Source organism: Anser brachyrhynchus (assembly GCF_964034855.1).
Source record: "Anser brachyrhynchus genome assembly, chromosome: 20".
NCBI classification, from domain to species: domain Eukaryota; kingdom Metazoa; phylum Chordata; class Aves; order Anseriformes; family Anatidae; genus Anser; species Anser brachyrhynchus.
This window is the reverse complement of record NC_137713.1, coordinates 5305411-5326048: the sequence shown is the minus strand read 5'-3', so window position 1 is coordinate 5326048 and position 20638 is coordinate 5305411. Positions and strand designations below refer to the sequence as shown.

General features: G+C 49.9%; 1 protein-coding gene across 11 annotated transcripts in view; it reads right to left on the bottom strand.

Annotated features, from left to right (window-relative positions):
* Nucleotides 1–20638, bottom strand: part of NUFIP2 (nuclear FMR1 interacting protein 2) — a 42566-nt gene that overhangs the window by 15188 nt on the left and 6740 nt on the right. For 8 of the 11 annotated variants that reach the window (XM_080563309.1, XM_080563310.1, XM_080563308.1 and 5 more), the window contains 2 exons: nucleotides 5294–17809; nucleotides 1008–2714 (listed from right to left, as the gene is read on the bottom strand). In XM_080563309.1, the coding sequence (XP_080419435.1) occupies nucleotides 1008–2714; nucleotides 5294–5459 (1873 nt within the window). In that variant the 5' untranslated portion in view covers nucleotides 5460–17809. The remainder of the gene's footprint in view (nucleotides 1–1007; nucleotides 2715–5293; nucleotides 17810–20638) is intronic. The other 3 variants (XM_080563317.1, XM_080563318.1, XM_080563316.1) reach the window with 2 other exon arrangements.

The window sequence follows — 20638 nt, the reverse complement described above, 5'->3', positions numbered from 1 at the left end:
CTCGCGGCAGGGGGATTCAGGGAGAGGCAAAGTGGAGGAGAACAAAAAAGGTCCCTGCGTTTGCCACAGGGAGTCAAAACACCGTGCCGAAAGGGAACCTCGGCTCCTGCTAACACCAAGCCAGGCCCAGCAGAGACCTCTGAGCTTTTGGGGCCGAGACCAGAGGTAAAGCAGAGAGCAAGCTGTCCTACAGGCTTTGCTCTGCTCACTCCCAGTTCCGTGCACCCGTATCGCGCTTCAGTCATTTCAGGTTTTAATAAAAAAAAGAGCCAGACTACAAAGGACTCCATGAAAGCAATAAAATCATCTGAAAGATTTGGCCTACAAAGAGAAAAGGAAAATTCAATCTGCAGCTTGCAGAAGAGATGATACGCAGAGATTTGTCTGGTTGTTGCCATAATACTTAAGAAGGATAGAGAAAAGTGTAGGGGTGGGTGCTGAAAAATACAAATTAAAAAAATTAAAATAAAAAAAATCACACCATGAGAAAAGCCAGAGATGCATAGGAATCATTTTCCTTCCTTTAAAGCCACGATTTCATGGCCGGATCTGCCCAGGGGAGAAGCTGCAACACTTTGGTGGAAGAGGTGCGAGCACAGACCATGAAGTCCTCTCGGTAACAGAAAAGCTGGTAAAGCTGAAAAAGGGGAGGTGAACCTACACATTGAACTCCTTCCAGTGCCAAGAAGGACAGGAAGACCTGCTTGTTCCACATGGATTAAAATGCAAAACATGCTAATAGCTAGCCATCATCCTTAGCGACATCACTTAGGCTTGTCCATTGGAATAGAGGAAGGAGCACCTCTTAACAGAAGCTAAATAGCTTTTAAAGGAATTTTCCCAAACCGTTATTGCCATTAGACATATGCAAGCAAAAAGCCCATTTCTAAAACAATCAGAACTGCTGTAAGAAATACATCACGTTATAATATTGCATTTCACTTCAAAGGAAGAAAAAAGGAAAAAAAGAACAGAGAATGCCCTTAGGCAGCGAGTTAAGCCATTACCTTTAGTGTGATATTTAACAGCAGCACTCAGGTCAAAAGAACCCCAGCTATCTTTCCTTTCTAGGCCTCTCTGGTACCCCTGTTCTTTGGCGGAGGCTAACAAATTGTTCGTGGGAGAGGCCAGAGGATTCTCTACTTCATAGTCTTTTGAAAGAAACACTAAAGCACCTTGGCTACCGGTGTCTGCCTTTTGCAGGTCACCGGCGTGATGCGACTCCAAAGCTACACCACCCTCGACAGCAGTCCCAGGCTTAAGAATAGCGCTAAGAATTGGAGGGCTAGTCCGTTTATCCAGCTCGTAAGCCTTAGGAAACACAGGTTGTTCAGTTCCTGAGGGAATGATTTCAGCACACTGTGAAACCAAAGTGGCAGGATATTCCCCTTGAAATGTCACTTCCATTAACTGATTATCCGCAGATTTCCCCACAACAGTTTCGGGGCCAGCGCTGGGCTCGTTTATGAACGACAAGCCCCACTGGTTCTGGAAGATATCTCCCAGGTTCTGCTGATTTGTCTGCGATGGGAAGTCGACTTGCGCTGTACCCAGAAGCACAGTTTGCATATTTGAAGGGTAGATAAAAAGGCTAGATTTCTTTTGTTCGAGAGCTGTCGAAACTGTACTTATGTCCTGGGGTACTGACTCAGAAGAGGTTGATGTTACAGTACTAGCAGCAGTTGTGAGCAGTGGCTGGGTCCCTGGAGAATATACATTTCCATCAGTCCCTGCTAAAATTGGCCCGTTTGAAAAGCTAGCAGAAGTAACAGATTTCATAGCAGACATGGGGACCTGGGACAGTCGACTTGATGTTTGGGCCTGAGTTTCCCCGGCAGATGACGAAGACGACGACGATGACGTGGATGGGGTTTGAGCCGCTTTGTTGAGGTTTTCTTTAACTTTACTTGCATAACTTATTTTGGGAACAATTTTAGCACTGCTATTGTCCACTGGAAAAACTGGGGGTGGCTTAAATAAGGTCCATGAGTCCTCTTTAGACGTAGCTGATGAAGCATGCTTCCCTTTGGGCCGGTCATCAAACTTCTTGCTGCTAATCCCAGGTTTGGCATCAGAGTTTTTTCGCTGTACATCCCCAAGCCCAGGCTTTCCTCGGCCTGCTCCACCAGCCCCAGCCTCGTATTTCCAAACGGGCTTAGTATTTTCAATTCGGTTCCCCTTTTGTTCACTATAATCAGGCTTGAAACTCTCCAGTTCCTGTTTTAAGGTTGGCGTACTGACCTCCTGTTGCATTATTTTGTCCTGTACTAGATTCAAGTTCTCACAACCCTTGGCACTGTTGCGCCTGCCTTTCCGTTTCTTAGGCGTAGTATATCCACTCTCAGAGCCGCTACCATCGTTATCGGCCCCTTTGCCTACGTAGCCATTAGTGATGTAGCTAGAGTTACTGGTTACCACGCCGTTTGGGACAGACACTCCCTCTGGCTTGTCTGAGGACTGACTTTCTCTAAGCTTGTTTTCGTAGGACTTCTCATTCTTTTTGTCCATGCTATTTTTCTGAATGAAGTTCTTGGTTTTGATTCCGGCTTTCCCCAAAGCACCGGCCTTAACGGTCTGCTTTGGGGTCACATTAGTGTCTACGAGTTGCTGGCTGCCATTGGGTACCCTGGATCCTGGGTTGGTGGTTTCATCAGAGCACAGGCCCTTCAGCGACACTTCTCGTTCCCCTGCGTTGCCATTTAGCTCTCCATAGCCTAGAAGAAAGCCAAAAACAACAAAAAGCAAGGATTAGAGTGGGAAACGTTAAACTTCTGATTGCAAAAAGCTGTAACCAGCCCCAAACATATACAGTTCCACCGAGCAGCTGTTTTAAAATGGGAAAACTTTGTCTGCTCTCCGATACGTGAAAACACATCCTTATTTGCTGGGAGCCAAGGAAGGGTTCAGCAGAAAGCACCAGCAGCTATCGGCTCTCACGCAACAGCAGCGCGGCGTTTAACACGGGTAACAAAATAAAGCAAAGAGACACCTGAACGTTACGTAAGGAAAATACACCGTACTGAAACCCCTTGCAACCTGGTGAGCTATTTCATCAGCTACCATTTCCAGGTCGCACAGAGGAAATTCCCAGGATGCTTCAAGAGAGAGGGACCTGCTGCCTTTCCTCCAGGATTCCTTGAAATTCAGCATCTACTTTGTGAGCCAGGGCCAGCTCCATTGCCTCCGTCCTCTCACAGGCCTGTGACACCAGCAACCCTCCCTCCCACCTTCCTCCAAGCACCACCTCTGGAAAAGAAAACAAGCCGCTTTCCGAAGGACACGTGCGAGTCCGGCTGGCAGTCGAAGGGAAGACAAGGTGGCAGCATTTCCTCGTGTCATTTCCAACCAGCACCTCCCTACACGTGCTCCGAGCAGGCGAGGGAACCGGGAAGCACCACATCCCCCGAGCACCGCCGCCGGCCCCCTGCCCACCGAGACCCATCCCAAGGAGCACTCGTGAGGGCTCCAAGCCCACAAAAGCAGGGCACCGTGCTGCTATCTCAGCTCGCCTTTTTGCCTCTGGAGTTCATTTTTGGGCCCAATGGCTCTCAAGTTCTTGAGATCATGATTTAAGTGGAGCAGAAAGCCCAGACCGAACCACCCTGTCTTCCTCGAGCCAGTGCAGCACACCCCGCATCCCCCAGGCCCAAGAGCGGGCAGGACTCCAGCTTGGAAAAGAATGTTTTTGTTGTCGCCGATGCTGCTGAATTAAGCGGCTATACTAAAAAATCATTGTTATCCTCACATCCTGGAGCCTCAGATGCGCGGCAGATGTAACTGCTCAAGTTCTGCGCGACTCGGGAACACAAGAATCCTTGTAGGGATCTTTACAGAAATTCCACAGCCCCGTTTGCCGAGAGGGATCAAAAAGGGTTTTACTGCGCTCGAGTATCTCTAACCACCACAACTTCCACTGCAACTTCCAAACGCGCTGCTTGGAATATGACCCACAAATACTTCATCCCAGGGAAAACGAGCAGGGCGGGACTCTCAGCTGAGTCGACAGCTAAAAATTAAATATTCCCGAGCACCGCGCGGAGGAAGCCTGCTCAGGAGTAACGTGTTGCAGCTGACCTTGCGCGACTCGGGACTCCTGACATCACCAGCTAACGAAACAAAACAATACGAGCGGTCATAAGACCACTGCGGATGAGGAGCGAAAGAATAAAATGAAGAACAAAATCCATTTCAGTAAGTCAGCGTGTCAGCAGTTTCAAGTTCCAATTTTCAAGCCGTCCCAGCTCGGCTGAGTTTTCCCCAAATCAACGTTTGGGGCAGCTGGCTCCGGCCTGGAGCCGGGGGGGGGGCAGCGGCCCAAATTTAGGGGGGTGAGGAGGATGTGGGGAGGAGGTGAGGAGCGTGGGGCAGACCTGGGTGGAAGGGGAGTGGGGGGCAGCATGTGGGGAGCCCCCTGATATCCATGGGGCTCCTGGGCAGGAGGGAGCTGCCCAGGGCCTCCACACGGCCCCGCGGCCTCCCCGCTGATGGAAGTGAAGATTTTAAGGAGCATGTGTGTGGGGGGGGGGACATAAAAAAACCATAAAAACCCCACAAAAAAAAAAATCAAACCAAACCAGAAATCCCCACGCACATGGCACCGCGACTCCTCTTCCCACCCCGCGCTGGCTCCCGACCCGCCGCAGCCCAGTCGGTTTTATTTTTATTTATTTATTTGTGGAACGGGCGGTGTATGTGTGTGTGGGGGGGGGGGGTCGTGTTTTAACGGGAGGAGGCCTCCCCCCGAGGGGGGGGAGGAGGGGGGGGGTTCCCCCAACATCGCGGCGGGGCCTCGGGCTCCTCACGGGGCTGCGGCTGGAGGAGGCCGGGGAAGGAGGCTGAGGAGGGAGGCCGGGGAAGGACGGAGGGAGGGAGGGAGGGAGGCCGCCGCCCTGCGCTTTCCGTGACTCATTGATTTGCACGCTCATCACTTTTCCACACGGGGCGGCCTCCCCCTTCTTCCCCTTCCTCCCCTCCCAACCCACCGCCTCGCTCCCCCCTTTTCCTCCCTTCCCCTCCCCACACGGCCCCGGGGCCGGCCCCACACGTGCCCGGCGGTGCCGGCGGCCCCGCGGCTCCCCCAGCCGCGCCGGCTCCAACATGGCGGACAGGAAGCGGCCCCAGCGCGGCGGAGAAGCTTCCAGCCGGGCCGGGGGAGGAGGAGGAGGAGGAGAAGGAGAAGGAGGAGGACGAGGAGGAGGAAGGCCCCGCCGCCACCACCCCGCGAAGGTCACCGGCCCCGTCCCGCTCCTTCCCCCCCCCCCACCTCACGGCCACCCCAGCCCCAGCCCCGGACCTGTTCTCCGCTTCGGCGCCTCCTGGTGCTGCGGGTGCTTGTGGAGCGGCGGCTTGGGCTGGGCTCGGCCGTCGGGCGGCGGCAGGTAGGGGCTCTGCGGGCGGTGGTGGCTGTAGTAGTAGTAATGGTGGTGGTGGTGGTGGTGGGGAGGGGGCTGCTCCTCCATGGGGAGGGGGGTGGCTCAGCTCGCTGCCGGCGCTGCTTGGGGGGCCGGGCCGGGCCGGGCCGGGGCTTTTTTTTTTTTTTCTCGCTGTGCTTCTTTTTTTTTTTTTTCTCGAGGCCGTGCAGGCTCCGGCGGCTGGGACGCGGCTGGCGCGGGGGAGGCGGCGGAGGACTGGCAGCGCCCGCCCTGCGCTCGGCCGGCCGCGACCGCCCCCCGCCCCGCCCCGCCCCGACCGGCGGAAAGGGAAGAGCCGGGGGGAGCCCGGCCCCGCGGGCACGCTGCTGGGGGCGGCCCGGAGCGGCTCGGAGCGGCCCTGCCCTGCCTCCCCCGGGGCCTCCGGGCCGCTCGGTGCCTGCCTTCCGCGTGTGGGAAGCCGGGAGGAGGAGGAGGAGGAGGAGGAGGAAGGCGCCCAGAGGCCCAGCTCGCAGCCCGGCTGCCCCCGGGCCGGTCCCGGCCCCTCCGCCTCAGCGCGGCTCCGCCCGCCGCGGGTCGAGCACAGGCGGGGTGCCGGGTCCCGGCTGGGCGGGGATCGGGGATCGGAGATCTGGGATCGGGTGGGGATCGGCCCCCAGGGCCCGGGATCGGAGCGGGGCGAGCAAGGAGGGGAAACGGGCTCCCCCACCGGCCTGCCTGCCGCCTTCCGAGGGCTGCGCCGAGGAGCTTGAGGGGGAGGAGGGGGAGGCGGCCTGGAGCTTGTCGGCGTTTGCCGGGGGTTTGCCGGGGGTTCCAAGCTCGCAGGTCCCGCTGGAGTGTCCTCGGTGCGGGGCAGGCCCGCAGGGCTCGGTTCTGCTTCGGCAGCGTGTGAACGGAGCCCCCCCCGGATGGCAGCGGGGGGATCGGGCTGCAGGGCGGCGAGGGACCGAGGCACGGGTTCCTTAGGGGGTAGGGAGAGGGATGGGGAACAGCACTGAAATGTATTGGCCGGGGTCAGAGCCCTGTGTGGGGCTGCTCAGGGTGATTAAATACCTCCGGATACTGGTGGTGTGCCCTACAGCAACCGGGGGGAGAGTGACAAGAAACAATCGTGTAATTAAAGACCTGTCATAGCCACAAAATGAATAAACAGGCTGCATATCCTATCCTTAAAATAGGATTGCGTAGCTTCTCAGGGCTTGTCCTTGTAGCCTTAATACCAACGTATTATTTTAATAAATTAAAAAAATAAATTAATAAAGCTTCCGTGTCCAGAAAGCCCTATCAGGCTTTATCTCTGTTCTGCAGGGCATCACACAAAACACAGAGCCCTTCCTCTACGGTTTTATTTCAGCAGAATACCGTTGAAAGTTTATGCCTCCAGCACAGCTTCCCCCTCCCCATTCTTTAATACGTACAAAGTAAAACTGTTCCTAGCACAAATCCAACTTGTACATCAACACCAAGGGTTCTTTTTCAAGGTTTGAGGTGCCTGACGTAGGAGTTCTGTGCCCAACCGGCCCTACAGTTTGCATTTCTTCCAGCACACTGCAAAGTAATTTAAGATGCAGTGAAAGCATTTAAACAATGACTGTGAACTGGAGGCTCTGCCCGCGCTCCCAGGAGTAACGGTCCTGGCAGCCGCTGACTCAGAGCGACCTCACGGCGCTTAGGAGACAACTCTCGAACCGAGGAGTCAGGCTTTAATCACAGTTGACATTTTATTGGTGGCTTGGAAGAATTTATTTTTAATATAAGGAACTGGCTTGAAGACAAGCTTCAAAAGACTCCGAAGAAAGCAAACAATTACGGACAAATCAGCTCCACGCACACAGACACCAGAAATCTAAATACAAAGGGCAGCGGGTTGTACGTACATGAAAGATGAAGCAACTCTTCTGTTTCTTAGAAGCGTCATGTTGTCAGTTTTACATTAACCATCTAAAGCTGGAAAAAAAATAAAAATAAAAATAAAAAAAAAAAACACAAGATAATGTAGCCTGGGGCCCACCAAGCCCCGGAACACACCTGGCAAAGGAAGCACGGGCACCCCCCACACCCCGCTTAGTACCGAGGTGCCTTTCCATACACTACAAGTTCCAGCATGCAGCGCTGCTCCGTGCCCTGACGTCTGCGTGCCCTGCTGGGACACGTAGTCCTTAGACGCTGCGCTTTCTATTAAGGGCAGACACAAATTTCTCACTGTTGGGCTATTTCATGCTCTCTTTTCAAGCCGACTTTGTTCCGAGTGACACCAAGCACTCTCCCCTCGCTAGCGCAGCGTTGCACCAGCTATATAACGCATGCTGACATTCAGCAGTTGGGTGGGATGCATTCTCTGGAGCTGTGGAAGAGGGAAAGAGGAGACTTCCACGCTTCCTCATCTGCAGCGGTTTCCCTCCTTGCCTCTCACTGAGTTTGGCAAGTCAGCAGGGTCTCTTGCGAAGGAAAGAGGTAATTTTCCTTGGAATTCCACACCCATTGCCAAGCATTCCCACATCCAGGCACAACGCTGGGCAGAGCCAGCATAATTTCTAGCTCTAACTCAGAAGGCTATTTTATAAAGCTTTGAAGTGTATGGCTTTTCAGAGAGCCTGCCATTTAAAGCTGCAAAATGAAGGCAGCAAGGAATGAATCAACTGCTACAGAGCTCATGAGAAAGTTTTCCTGGAGAGACCTGAGGTGATTTTTGAATTCATAGGAAGACGCAGTTAAGCTTAAAAGCTGCTCCAATGATTTCCTAAGAATAAATGATTTCCTCTCAGAGGCAACCCTCTTTAAGAGGCTACATTTAATTTCCATTAAATGCTTAGGGTAAGTTGAAACCTTGAAACTATAAAGTTCATCCATGAAAAGAAAAACACTGGCGTTGTAACAGTTGTAATCAGTCTGTCTCCTGTTTAAAACTCAAAACTGGGAAACATCAAAATGACTGTATGTATAGATACTGGGAAGGGCTCTTATACAAAGCACGTTCAGCTTTTTTTTTGCCATAATGTTTTCATTTCTAGCAAGGATCCAAACTTGCCAAGAGCCCTATATTCTAATACACCCCACCTAGCAAAGCAAAGGAGCAGATGCTTCGTTCCAGGTATGTTTATAATGATACCATTCAAATCAGTACAGTGTGGTCACAATTCACCAGTTGATATTTAAATGCTGAAGGAAGACTCGGATCTAGAAATAGAGGTTATTTAGGATGGATCATGGGGGTGACAGTGCTCCTTGCAGCTTCTGCTTGGCCAGGGGTACAGCTGTCCTCACCGAGCTCAGAACACTGTCATTGACAACTGCATCCAGGTAGGGGGGGCCTTTCCTTGACTCCATTTTTGTACCTCGCTGTGTACATTATTTATATACAAAGAAGGTCTCTTTAAAGACTTTACCCTCTAGACACAGTTTGACAGTAGGCTTTGGCTTTGAGGTCTTAAAAGGCAATGAAAAAAGAAGCATTTAGCCCTTAGCAGAATTGTAGGGATGGACACTGCGGACACTTATCTTTCCTATCCCTAATAATTTACACATTTCTACATAATAACACATGCTGAAGTCGATTTAAAATGAAAAAAAAAAACCTACAACAGAACTTACAAATGCCGTAAGCACGCACTGTTAATCTCTCAAGAAAATTAAGGCAGCCCAGCACCCAAAATATCCACAGGGCATAGTTTTGTGAGACAGCAAACCTGACGTAACGGCTAACTGCTCCCAGAAGGGAAGGTCATCCCTCCCTCTGCCTGCCCTCGCAGCAGCACTGGAGCTTCTCTGATCCTGGGTGAGGCCATCTGAGAAATTAAACAAACAGAATTCCTTAGATGAAAAAGTGTACATTTTTCTTCTGGTTAAACTTCCTGGCCTGTTTCACTGAGGAGCCAGACAAACATTAATGCCCTTAAGAGCGGGCTGCAGCTCCAGCAACTTCGGAGTTGCCTTGCACAGCCAGCCCTGCAGCAGGGATGACCCCTTCTGGGAATTGGGCAGTGGGGACACAGCTGGGGATGCAGCCACTTCAGCCAGCTAATTTTATTTTGCTCGTATTTGTGAGTCAATCCCCTCGAGCACCCGAAGAGGGATGGTGTGACCACCCTTCAAAGTGTTTGGAGCAGGCTGCAACAGAAGGGCTTTAACCAGTGGGACTTCATTCTGGTGGCCACATCCATTGTTTAATAGGACTGGATCTGAGGAATGTCCCCTGTTGTAAACACATTCAAGCGTTCACACAGGCATGAGTAACATCTGCTGCCCATATCTGCATGAAAAATTGTTTACTAGAGTGCAATCGTATAAACTGGAGGCTGCTTCCTGGACACGTATAAAAGGAGCACAAGAGGCAGGCTAGCAGGTCGGCCTCAGCCAAGCCTCACAACATTACTTGTCCTGGATTTCAAAGAATCCTGGTTCTGGGGTTTCAGACAGTTCTGGATCTCCTCCTACTCCCTAGGATCATCACAGGGACCACAGAAATCAGCACAAGCTTCCCAAGGTGCTCCTGCAAAAACTGCCCTGCTGTCAGCAGGTTGCTCTTCCAGGACCTGAGCGCACGGGCGGCCCTGCCTGACTTCAGCTGGGGATTGTGTCAGTCACTGCTTGCGGTAGACTTTGACCTCTGGAAGACAAATGGAAAAAGCTCAATCCACAAATTCCAAGCGCTTTTTATCTTGTTATACAACACAACAGTCACAAGGGCACTAGTCATTCATATTTCATTTTCATTGCATTTGGATACCAAGCACTTATTTCGAAACAGGGACTTTTTTTTTTTTTTTTTAAATATGCATGGGGTATATAAGCATCTGGCACCCAGAGACTTAAATACCTGTGTTTGGACTCAAGGTCTCCAACCTAAAAACGCCTGGCACTGGCAGAACACTGAATCTGGATGGGTTATTATATGAGTTATTATTGCAATTGCTGTTTCGTCATGTGATACAGGGCAACAGTGGTTGACTACAAGATTAGGGATTGAGAAGAGCCCTTGTCAGAAGGAAAATTAAAAAGACCAGGACCATTCACCTCTGAGGAAGTGAATCAAAAAGTCCACAGTGAAGGTATTACAGAAGACGTAGCCTAGAGATAGCAGTTTGAGAACTTTTGTTCACCTTATCTCAAATTATTGGAACACGGGAACATGAAGGGGGAAAAAACCAGCAAATTAAAAGATAAGCAGCCACCTTTTAAAGGCTTGCATAAAATACAGAGAGAATTCACCGACATGCAACATTGTGAAGAGCAAGGCATTATTAGTATTCTCAAAGGATGGGCATAATTCAGCTAAAAGTAAATATTAACATCTAAAATTGAGCTTTTAGAAGGATTATTATCTATTACTCTCTCAGGCACAAGTGAGAGTCTACCCCTTATGATTTAAGAGGAGATTTCTGCCAGGTATCTAGCACCTGGAGAGCTCAAAAGAAGCGGGGGGCAGTATTTACTCATTATAAAGCCATCTACTCAGAAGACCTGATGAACTGAACACAAACAAGACAGCTGGTGGCTCTACCTAGACCGGGAGGAAAACAGGAGGCAGCAGAGAGGAGTAACGACTTGCAAGCCAAGCAATGGTCACTGCACAGCAGATGCCTGTTAGTATTTTCCACAGAGAAAGTATTTTCTTGCATCCTCTACTTAATGGATCTATGTTCCAATTTACCCAAGACAGGTATTCTGGTTACTGTGTGACAACACTGCACAAGGCATAGTTAAAGGCTACTCTCACTTCATCATCTTTTGCCCTAGTTCCTTATCTTGGAATCTGGTCCGCAGCGCCACACTTGTTCTCCGAGACAATTTCCTTTACTTCACTCCTTACCTACTTGTGAGGACTGAATTACAGGACAAGGCTACTGTACACAGCAAAGGGTTTGTGGAACAGTTTTTCTGGCACAGCTCCCCAGGTGGAGATGTGGTTCATATAGGCAAAAGTACTCCCTCAACTATCTCCTTAAAAGGCAAACTATACCATCAGAATAAATCATCTCTACTTTGCTTTTTGCATGCCATCATTGCTGCAGGGTTGAGTCTGGTACATTCCAGCCTGCGTTAAGTATTCCGGCAAAACTAGTAGTTCTTTGACCAGGAAGACAAGATGCACCAGGAAGCGAAGAGTGATTTTTGTATTGTTTGTATTGTTTTCTTAAGAAATGGCTTCTTTTTGGTACTTACTAAGAGAGGAGAATGAATGAGCCATGAGTACTCACTCCGTTAACAACGGGATGGGGAACTGCATCCAGAAGTCACCTCTGGGGTGGCAAATGGCAGCTGAACAAAACAACACTGTGAGAGTTCATTTATTATATGCATGAAAAAAGATTATTATGTCCTAATGAAGCTACGGTGAGCCCTAAGTAAAATCTAAAGACCTAACAGAACTTACACATCTGGAGTTGAACCAGAATCCTAGATGTAAGACCCCTACTCTACTGGAAAGTAGCCTAGGACTTTATACACCAAGTCCAATTAGTAATATTCTTCATTATCATCTTTAGACTGCAATAGACCTCATGTCTGCCCCAGGAAAGGATGTGAGTCAATCCTTGACTAACTGACTCTGATTCACTAAGGAACCAACATATATAAAGTCACCCTAAAGATAAAAAAATGCTAAGGTTTGCTTCGCTGATAATGTATCTAATGGCTGCTGAGATTGGAGTAATAGAAGAGAGATGAGAGAGAACAGCACTACATTGCTATGGAAACCAGAATTTTCAAAATAAATACCTTTGCAGAACTGAGGTTGCAGATCTAAAATAATCCATACTGTTTTTGACATTTCCTCCCTTTACCATGAGATTCAGCCAGGCTGACCGGCCAGGCATGGGCGGCAAGCTCGCATGCACAGAGATCAGCCTGCAGTGACACAAGATCCCCCATGGCTCACGTTCCTTATTCCAGGGCAGGTCTGGGCCCTGAAGAGAAACATCAGGGTTTGGTTTGTTACCTGTACAATTTTGGGGGCCTTCCTTCCAGACTAGACAAGCCAGTGTAAAATGAGTCTATAACCACTTGAGGGGGAAAGTGCTATTTTTATCCCAGTAAACTGGGATATAATCTTTTTTTTCTTTTTTTTTTTCTGCCAGTCTTTTTCTTAAGTGAACTGCGACAACACAATGTATTAAGCAAACCTTCTTTATGAGGTTCTGATTCCCTTACTAGGAAACTCCTTACCGTACAGATGACTCCTCTGCAATTACCATTCAGGGTACCTACCCAGTACGTGCTTCCCGTTAGTCCCATTTCAGAAATACAACCGGTAACTTCCTTGATTGCATTTGGGCAAAAGGTTGCTCATTTTAGACACATACGTACCTCCACACCTTACATACCTGGTACCATCCCACCGACTGCTGCTATAAACACGTCCAAGCTCTAGAAATGCTGACTCACAGGGCTAAGACTATGGAAAAAAAAATTAGACTTGCTAACGTGGAGCCTGGCAGGTTTCCTGCCCCTCCTTATCTGCGAGCCCCTTGCCACGACAGGCTGTAACGAAGGACCTTGTTTCCTGAGAGGAGGCAAGGAGTAGGTACTCGTTTCTTAAAGATAGCCCAGATTCCTTTCGACTCTCAGCTGCGAAGAAAACCCCCAGCGCTTACATCTGAGGAGAAATTAATGGCTTCAGGGTGGGCTCTCTTGCTTAACGCAGCATTGCCCACTTCAGTGCATTCCTGGGATGTAGTCAAATTTCTTGAAAACGCCCTGCTACATACCACAGAACGTACCCTTCGCCCATAGTCTTCGCTGGCCGGGGTTAGTTCGATTCCTGCCTTCAGCAGAGCTGAGTCAGTGCAGACAGGCAAAAATCACTATTTGCTTTGGGAGGGTTTGCCACACGTCGAGACGCAGGCGAGCGGCGCTGGGTGCAAACTGTGGTTTGGTGCAGGCATGCCAGCACAGGCGAGGACAGGGACCCAAGCTCACGCTGCACTGTGGGGACAGCGGAGAGCGGCGCGGGGAGATCCGTGCTATCTAGATGGGAGCCAGGCCGGGTGCGTTCTGCCTGCGTGAGCACGCCGCTGTGCCCAAGCTAATCAGCTCTGGACTGGATCCAAGCGACAAGCTGACTGCCCACCACATCAACAGCTTGTCTTCCTCCCTGGGAAATGACCTCCTGTTTGCAAAAGGCTGAGCATTTAGGGAAACAACAAAGTTTTATGCCCACGCTATTCATGTGGCAAACGACTTCAGAAAACCTAAGCAGCGAGGAGCCTTCAGGACTGGATGGGATGGGCAGGCTGCTGAGCTGCCTCCTCCTCCCAGTACCTACGCAACTCATTTGCGAAGAAGCAGAGGCTGACGAGCCACATTTGCAAGCTGGGCAGGGCAAGCCAGGGAGCAACTCTGGCTGAAGGTAAGGAGCGGCAGGCTGTGGTGAGAGGTGTATTGCAGCGAGCGCTCGGAAACGACTGTGCTAAAGGTCTGGATAATGACCGGGTAGATGAGGTGCTTCAGCTCCCACAACGACGCAGAAACAACCTGGCAACACAAGTTCTCTCTCCACTGCTCTCTCGTCTTCCTAGGCAGGTGAAAATAAATCTTCACGGTGGAGCCCAATGCCAGCTCCTGAGGAGCTCTGTCTAGAAGGGCGAGTAAGAGTTAGGGTGAAGACCTCTGAATATCCCCTCAGCTCTTTTCTATCAGCTGGAACCTGATTTCGAGAAGTTCCTTGGCTGAGTTCATGCCCTTAGATTACACTAAAAAAAGCCAAAGTCCTTTCTGCACCTTGGGGACACCTAGTGCTGGAGTAGAAGAATGTAGAGTGCAACGCGCAGTCACTGTAGAGCTGGGCGTGCTCAAAGTGACGCTGGAAATGTCCTGATGAGCCCAGATATTGGGGCAGCAAGACAAAGGGTGATATATTTCAGTATCTGTTAGGCATGAAGCAAGAGATCACATGCTATACCAAGCGTCCACAACCTCAACTCCCAATTCAAACTGGTTTTGATATAAAATACCACTTACCAAACCAGTGTCCCCTAACAGGTTCATCATACCGGGCATTACTGTATGCCTTACCCCGGCCTCCCTAACTCAGAGGAGAGATTCCAAGCTGGGCAGAGGCAGCAGACCCAGCTGTGTCACTTGGCCACTGTGTGACCAAAAGCACAGCTATTGTGCCTCTCTCCCTATCACAAATGTATTTTATAACGTAGGGAGAGCAAAGAGCTCCCATAAAAACAAGGCAGCTGAAATCAGGAGCAGCCTGTTTGGCTTGCAAACGGCACCTGCTAGGAGGTGACGGCTGCACAGAGGCTTCGGAAGGAGCGAGAAGGTCCCCCCAGGACAGGTGAACTAAGAGGTTATGGAACTATTAGGTCATGCCACACACATAGCAAGTAGCTTATCATCATGAGGAAGCAGTCTTTGTTTTTAAATTAATCACTTAGAGGACTCTGGCTTCCATCTTGTGCTCCCTTTTTATTAGCTTGTTTCATTTTAAAAAGCTATAAACCTTCAAAGCCGATGCAGAGGTGGGAACACAGCTACAGAAAACTGCAACCAGACCACCACTTCTGCAGATCCACAGGGCATAAATTGAGGCCACAGCCCAAAACAGCACTGCAAAAAAAAAAAAAAGCAGCCAGCACAGCCTCCCACTCCCTTTGTGTGCGCATGCTGTACCTGTATTCGATATATTAACTCCATGCTGCAAAGCCTGGGAGAAGCCCATCAGAACTGTGACGTGCCAGACCAGGCTGCCAAGCAAAGCACTCACGTGTCAGTGAAAAACATTTTACCCCTGGAGGCACGGGGACTTCTTTAATACCTAGACGGGTGGTGAATGCAGGGCACCGTGTAGCGCACTGCAAATTACAGCCACAGCAATCCTGTAGCAGGCTTTTCTGCTGTTTCTGGCTAGCTAGCAGCAGATGAGAGGGACTCTGTAAGTATCCCTCGCCAGGCCCACACTAAACACACCGTACAGGCAAAACGGTACTGTTGTAATACAATCACAAAAAATCAGGAAAAAAAATACAGGAGGGGCTTTTTTTTGCTGCTTTGGCTCACTTCAGACACCAAGAACAAACCTACCCAACATCCATCTCTTATCAGACGTTGTCCTGTTGCTGCAGTGGAGCCCTCTCCAGTGGGAGGCGTACACTCCCAGCTGAGTGGTGCTAATTCCCTGAGTTCGGAAAAGCTGCCAGCAGGCTGCTGGGGCCGCTGTGCTGAGCAGCTGCAGACAACCACTACACCTCCAGGCTGGACGGGCCTCCAGAGCAGCCAGGCAGCGCTGCTGCGATGGTTCAGATGGCTCCAGCAACTCCGCAGCAAATACCTGCTTTCAAGAATGGTTAGAACAGAGCATAAAAATATCCTCTCGCATAAAATATGGATTGCTTGCTCCGATTTCACAGGCCTGTGTGAAATTTCAAACAGATTAATGAGAAACAGTCTTGAACTGGTTAGATGAGCTTAAAAAAAAACTTGGGACTTCTTTCTCCAGGCCTTCTGCTTGACATTAACTAACTGGTTAGCATTCAGGATCACAGTTATATTTGTGGAAGCATCTGTACACTGCTGGCGCCAAGGTGAACTGGTCAGACACAAGTCATGAGTTGTACTGAATTGATTTTATCCGTAACCTGTTCTAAGCACAGTCTGCAATCAACATGGCCTGTAGCTTCAAAATGCGCTAGATACACACACCTCGGGATGCAGAACTGCCTTTTTTATTGGCAGCTTACTGCTCTCAGACTAGTGAGAGAGAGAAAGTAACTATCATGCTTTTGCCCTGTTTATAAAGCTTACTCAAAGCAAATCCGAGGACCTGTCCTCCATCTCACATAGCTGCTGTTGCAATGACAGCGGCTCAGTGTGAAGACAGCCCTGTATGAAGGCAAGATCAGATCATAAATGCAGAACAGCTGCTTAAGCAGAACGTACGAAAAAGCAGCAAGGATGTTGCTGGGCAGAGAAAAGCATTGCAAGAGCTTACAGATAGCCTCCTTTCTCCAGAGGCACATGCGCACTGCTACCATTCAGTCTCATTTCTCTCGAGCTTCCTGGTAGCAGCATCAGCAGGCGCGTTCCGTCACATCTGACTGGCTACAGGACTCTGTCCTCGTCTGGCAGGAATGACCCGGCCTCGATTTTTCACCGTTTTGTCACCTCCTTCCTCCCTTTCGGCACCGTAAAAATCACCAGGCACGAAACCTGCAGCACAAAGGAAATTCTAGCCCAGCCTGCTGCAGCATGCTTCCCTCCGCAGCGCAGACTGCAGGCGCGGCGAGCCTCCCGTAACCTACATTAGGTTCCCGTAACAGGTCAGATCAGGCGCCTAACTTCCAAACCTGAGACTTCTCTCCACGGCCAGACTTAGCACGCACAGCAGAGATCAAACCTCTGAGGACCACGGCGAGCAGCTCTGCTCCTTCAGTAAAATGGAGTGCTTTACAAAAGCAAGTAGCTCAGCCCCACAAACCAGCCTTTTTTGGCCCCAGAACAAATACTGAAGTCCCTCTAGAACTAAGGGCCGTCCAGCTTTCCCCCCACACAAATTGCACCTCGAGGGACACCAACTCTGACTGAACAGCTACAGCAAAGCATGCTTGATGCTGCCGTGGCCATGGGCCCTGATCTGCCGCTGGCCAGGGGTGATGCCATGGGCTGATGTGTTCGCAGTCTGAAAATGAGGTGAGGAACACGCTGCTGTTGGCCAGCTTGCCAGTCCAGTGACACATCCTGACACGGGCACTGAGACAGAAACGGGCAGCCTGCTGCTGCCTCTTAAACATCAGGGAACTAAAACCCAAGGGAGAAGTTGGTGCATTAGCACGCTATCTTGGCCAGTGCCAAAGGGTGTGCCCAAGCCTTTGATCCTCTTGTCCTTCTCTTGCTGCACTCCTGGGCCCTCTCCCACTGCTCAGCACCTCTCTTTCCTCAAGGCTGCTTAGCTAATTAACTGCTGCTCTTCCCCTTGCTTTACCCAGCTCTACCTGCACGGAACGGCAGCGAGAGCTTCTCCTATGTCATCACTACCTTTAAGAAAGGAGCTGACCCGCAAGCTATTTTTAGTGGCATTGTAAAGTTGTGGAGCTATTTTGGTCACATCCCTGTGCCGTAAGCTGCAGGACGCTGACAGGCTCTGTGCCTGCCTAGGGCAACGGGGCTCTGACTGTGAACAAGAACGGCGCGTGACTCCGCACTACGGCCTCCCTGCCCTTCCCGTGCTGTAAGACTCTCTACACCAAGGTTTTATTTCTAATCATTTTAAGAAACGAGCAACACATCTTCCTGAATCCTGCGGGGGATGGCAGAGGCTCTGCGGGGCCTTCGTGGTGGTGTCCTCCAGCCTGCACTGCCTGTGGGCCTGCAGAAAGTGCTCTTCATTCTGTGGGCTCCCTCGCTCCCATTTGCTTTACTCACCGGGAGGCGAAAGGTGCAATTAGGAGCCCGCAAAGGCACCCGACGAGATTTTATCCATCTTTTGCATCAGACCTCTGCAAGAGATCAATAAACATTAGGCTGGTATCTGCTGAGAAGTTGGGGGCACGTAATTCTGTGGGGGCAGAAGGGAGACCAGAGAGGAACCACTCACGCAGCAACACGCTGTTCTGACTGCAGACAGTGCCAGGGAGCTCGGGGTACATCCAGGACACCAGGCAGGAGGTGCCTGGTCTAGACAGTTGTTTTCTCTACAGTGCCTAAGGCTTGCTTGCCAAGTTTGCTGGGGCTGTGGCAGGTGCAAAGCACAGGCAAGAACACAGGCCAAAGCAACTGGATTTAACAGAATTAAATCCCTAGATACAAAAGGAAGCTTGAAGGATGGGAAATGTGAGGTAAATGAAGGGAGATAAAAGAGAATGCTGAACTGGTGTGTTCAGACAGGGATGGGTGAGTCAGATGTATAAAGGAGGAGCAAGTGAGTAAACGTATATACAAGTTATTAAACGGCTGTCAGCTGTCCCTCCCTAGAAAACCCCTCTTAGGACTGCGGCTGCCTTCAGCTATGGTGCGTGTCTTCCCAAGACACTCCAGATAGATGCACGACTGTTAATACCCCTGTCCCGTTCGGTGCGAGCCCGTCATGTAGTAAAGAGGAACCACAATGCCCTCAACTCAGACTTCAAAGTCCACCTTGCATTCCCCTCTCCCTGTCTTCTAGATTCTCCTCAAGAGCCCTGTTCTCTCACTAAAACCCACAGCCCGCTCCTAAGGCGAGCCACTCACCCTAACCGAGGCAAGGAGCACCTGCTTTCACGAGTCAGCACAGCCCACATCTCTCCTCCGCTGCAGGATCACCCCCCGCTAACAGGGGGTCCCGTCCCAGGCAGAGTGTTGCAAACAAAGACCTGATTTATTTCACTGGCCGTTTTGGCTTGCTGGAGGAGGAGCTCCTTTAACTCACCCGTTCCCAGGGAAGCATTAAGCTGTTATGTATGCTACAGCCTTCAGGCCAGTGAAATCAGCTGGCCATTAACTAATAAGATTTTACCGCATGTAAATTAAAACTAGTTCAGTAAGGAATTGACTTTTTGGTCAATACGTGGAAAAGGTGCAGACAGAATAATAAAGTTTAATATATTGTTATTTTTTTTTTTTCGGGACACGGCGGAGCTGCAGCTCAGTTCAGACACAGATGTGTCCAGCAACAATATGTCAAGGCCTGTTGGATCAGAGGGCTCAGTGAAATGTTCCGTGTCTCAGCTTCCCCCAGAGCCATGCACAAGAGTAGCAGTAAGCATTACATAGTGAAAACACTTGTGTGAGATGGAGTAACACAGTTACATGTTGCATTCTTTCCCTGCTGAGCTTCAGCAGCCTTGCTTTGGGACACTGCACAAGCAGGATACCAAACGCAGCACGACACAGAACCAACAACCTGCACGGTGTGCCCATGTTGCTGCTAGCAGAGCTGTGCCAGGGTAGGGAGTTACCAGCTTGCCTTTCATCACCTGTCTGTGTCCTTAATGCTTCATTCATTTGCACGCAATTTAATCTCACTTTTAGAGCATTACTAGGATCATCACCTGTCTCCAACAATTATTTAATGAGGACATCATATTGCCATCTTCACAACGCAGATATTTGGCTGGTAAATATAACGAAAACGCATTTAAAATGTTGCTACACCTGTTCCATTTTCTGCCATGGAAACACCAGACGTACAGTAACAAATCACAGGCGGCTCACCCCATAGACGTAGTCAGAGGTTGTCCACCAATTGTGCGACTCGGGCAAGAGCACCCAATTCGCTTCAGCTGGCAACTGCAATTGTTCCAAGTCTCCTCTAGGGAGTGCAGTCGTAAAGGAAGAAATGAAACTGCAGCACAGATGCCAGCTGGTAATCTGTGACTCAGGATATTCAGGCAGTCACAAATGGTGCCTGCCCATTTCCAACTGCACACGGGGAGCAGCAACGAGGTTTGAGCTTGAGGGAAGAACACGAGGCTCCTGGAACCCTGGGTATGCTTAATACGTGAAAGAAATGTCTCCCAAGTAAACAAAAAAAGTAATCAATAACTGAATCAAGCAATAGAACTTCAAATACTGAACCAATCAGTTAAACCAACATGCCCATGGGTGAATGCAGCATGGACAACATTGCAATGGGCTCTCCATCTCCTGCCCACAAGTAAATCATGCTGCATATCCATCAGATCATCCAGGGAAGGAATGCTCAGCCTCAAAACATCATTCAGTCCTTGGCCTCTGTGCAAAGAACAGCAAATAGATTCACTTCTAGAGCTAGCTGTGTTTTCTAGTGCATGCACATCTTGGTACTAGAAAGCGGACAGAGACATCAAGTTATTTCACTCTAGAATCACAAAGCAGCTGGGCAGGCAGCTGTAGTACCTGGCTGATCCTGGTGGTAAGGAATCACGGGTCCAAAGGCATAAGGTTGCCTATTTCTCCCCTATAAATTCCATCCATGCATCAAGTCTTAAGTTCTTCTATGCCTTCCTTAAAGAAGTACCAGAACATGAAACGAATCCTCTCAGGACACAATCTTTGCCAAGAGAATCCATGTTCCCAGTCTCAAGAAAGAAATTTAGGGACTGCAGAAATAATACTACCATCCACCTGAGGCAAAGGGTAAGAGAACAAACATACTGGTAAAAATCTGGATGGAAAGATCTGTGGAACTACATTCAGACAAGTGCCAGGGTCTATCCCACAGCACAGCAAATGACACAGTGTTTTCTGAAGTTATTCACCAGTTTGTGACAAAGCAGCTCCATGGCACTTTTGAAGTGGAAGATCCCTTAGTGTTGCCAGGACAGCACAGCTTTAGAAGCAGAGCATCTTTCTGACCTGCCATACCACAG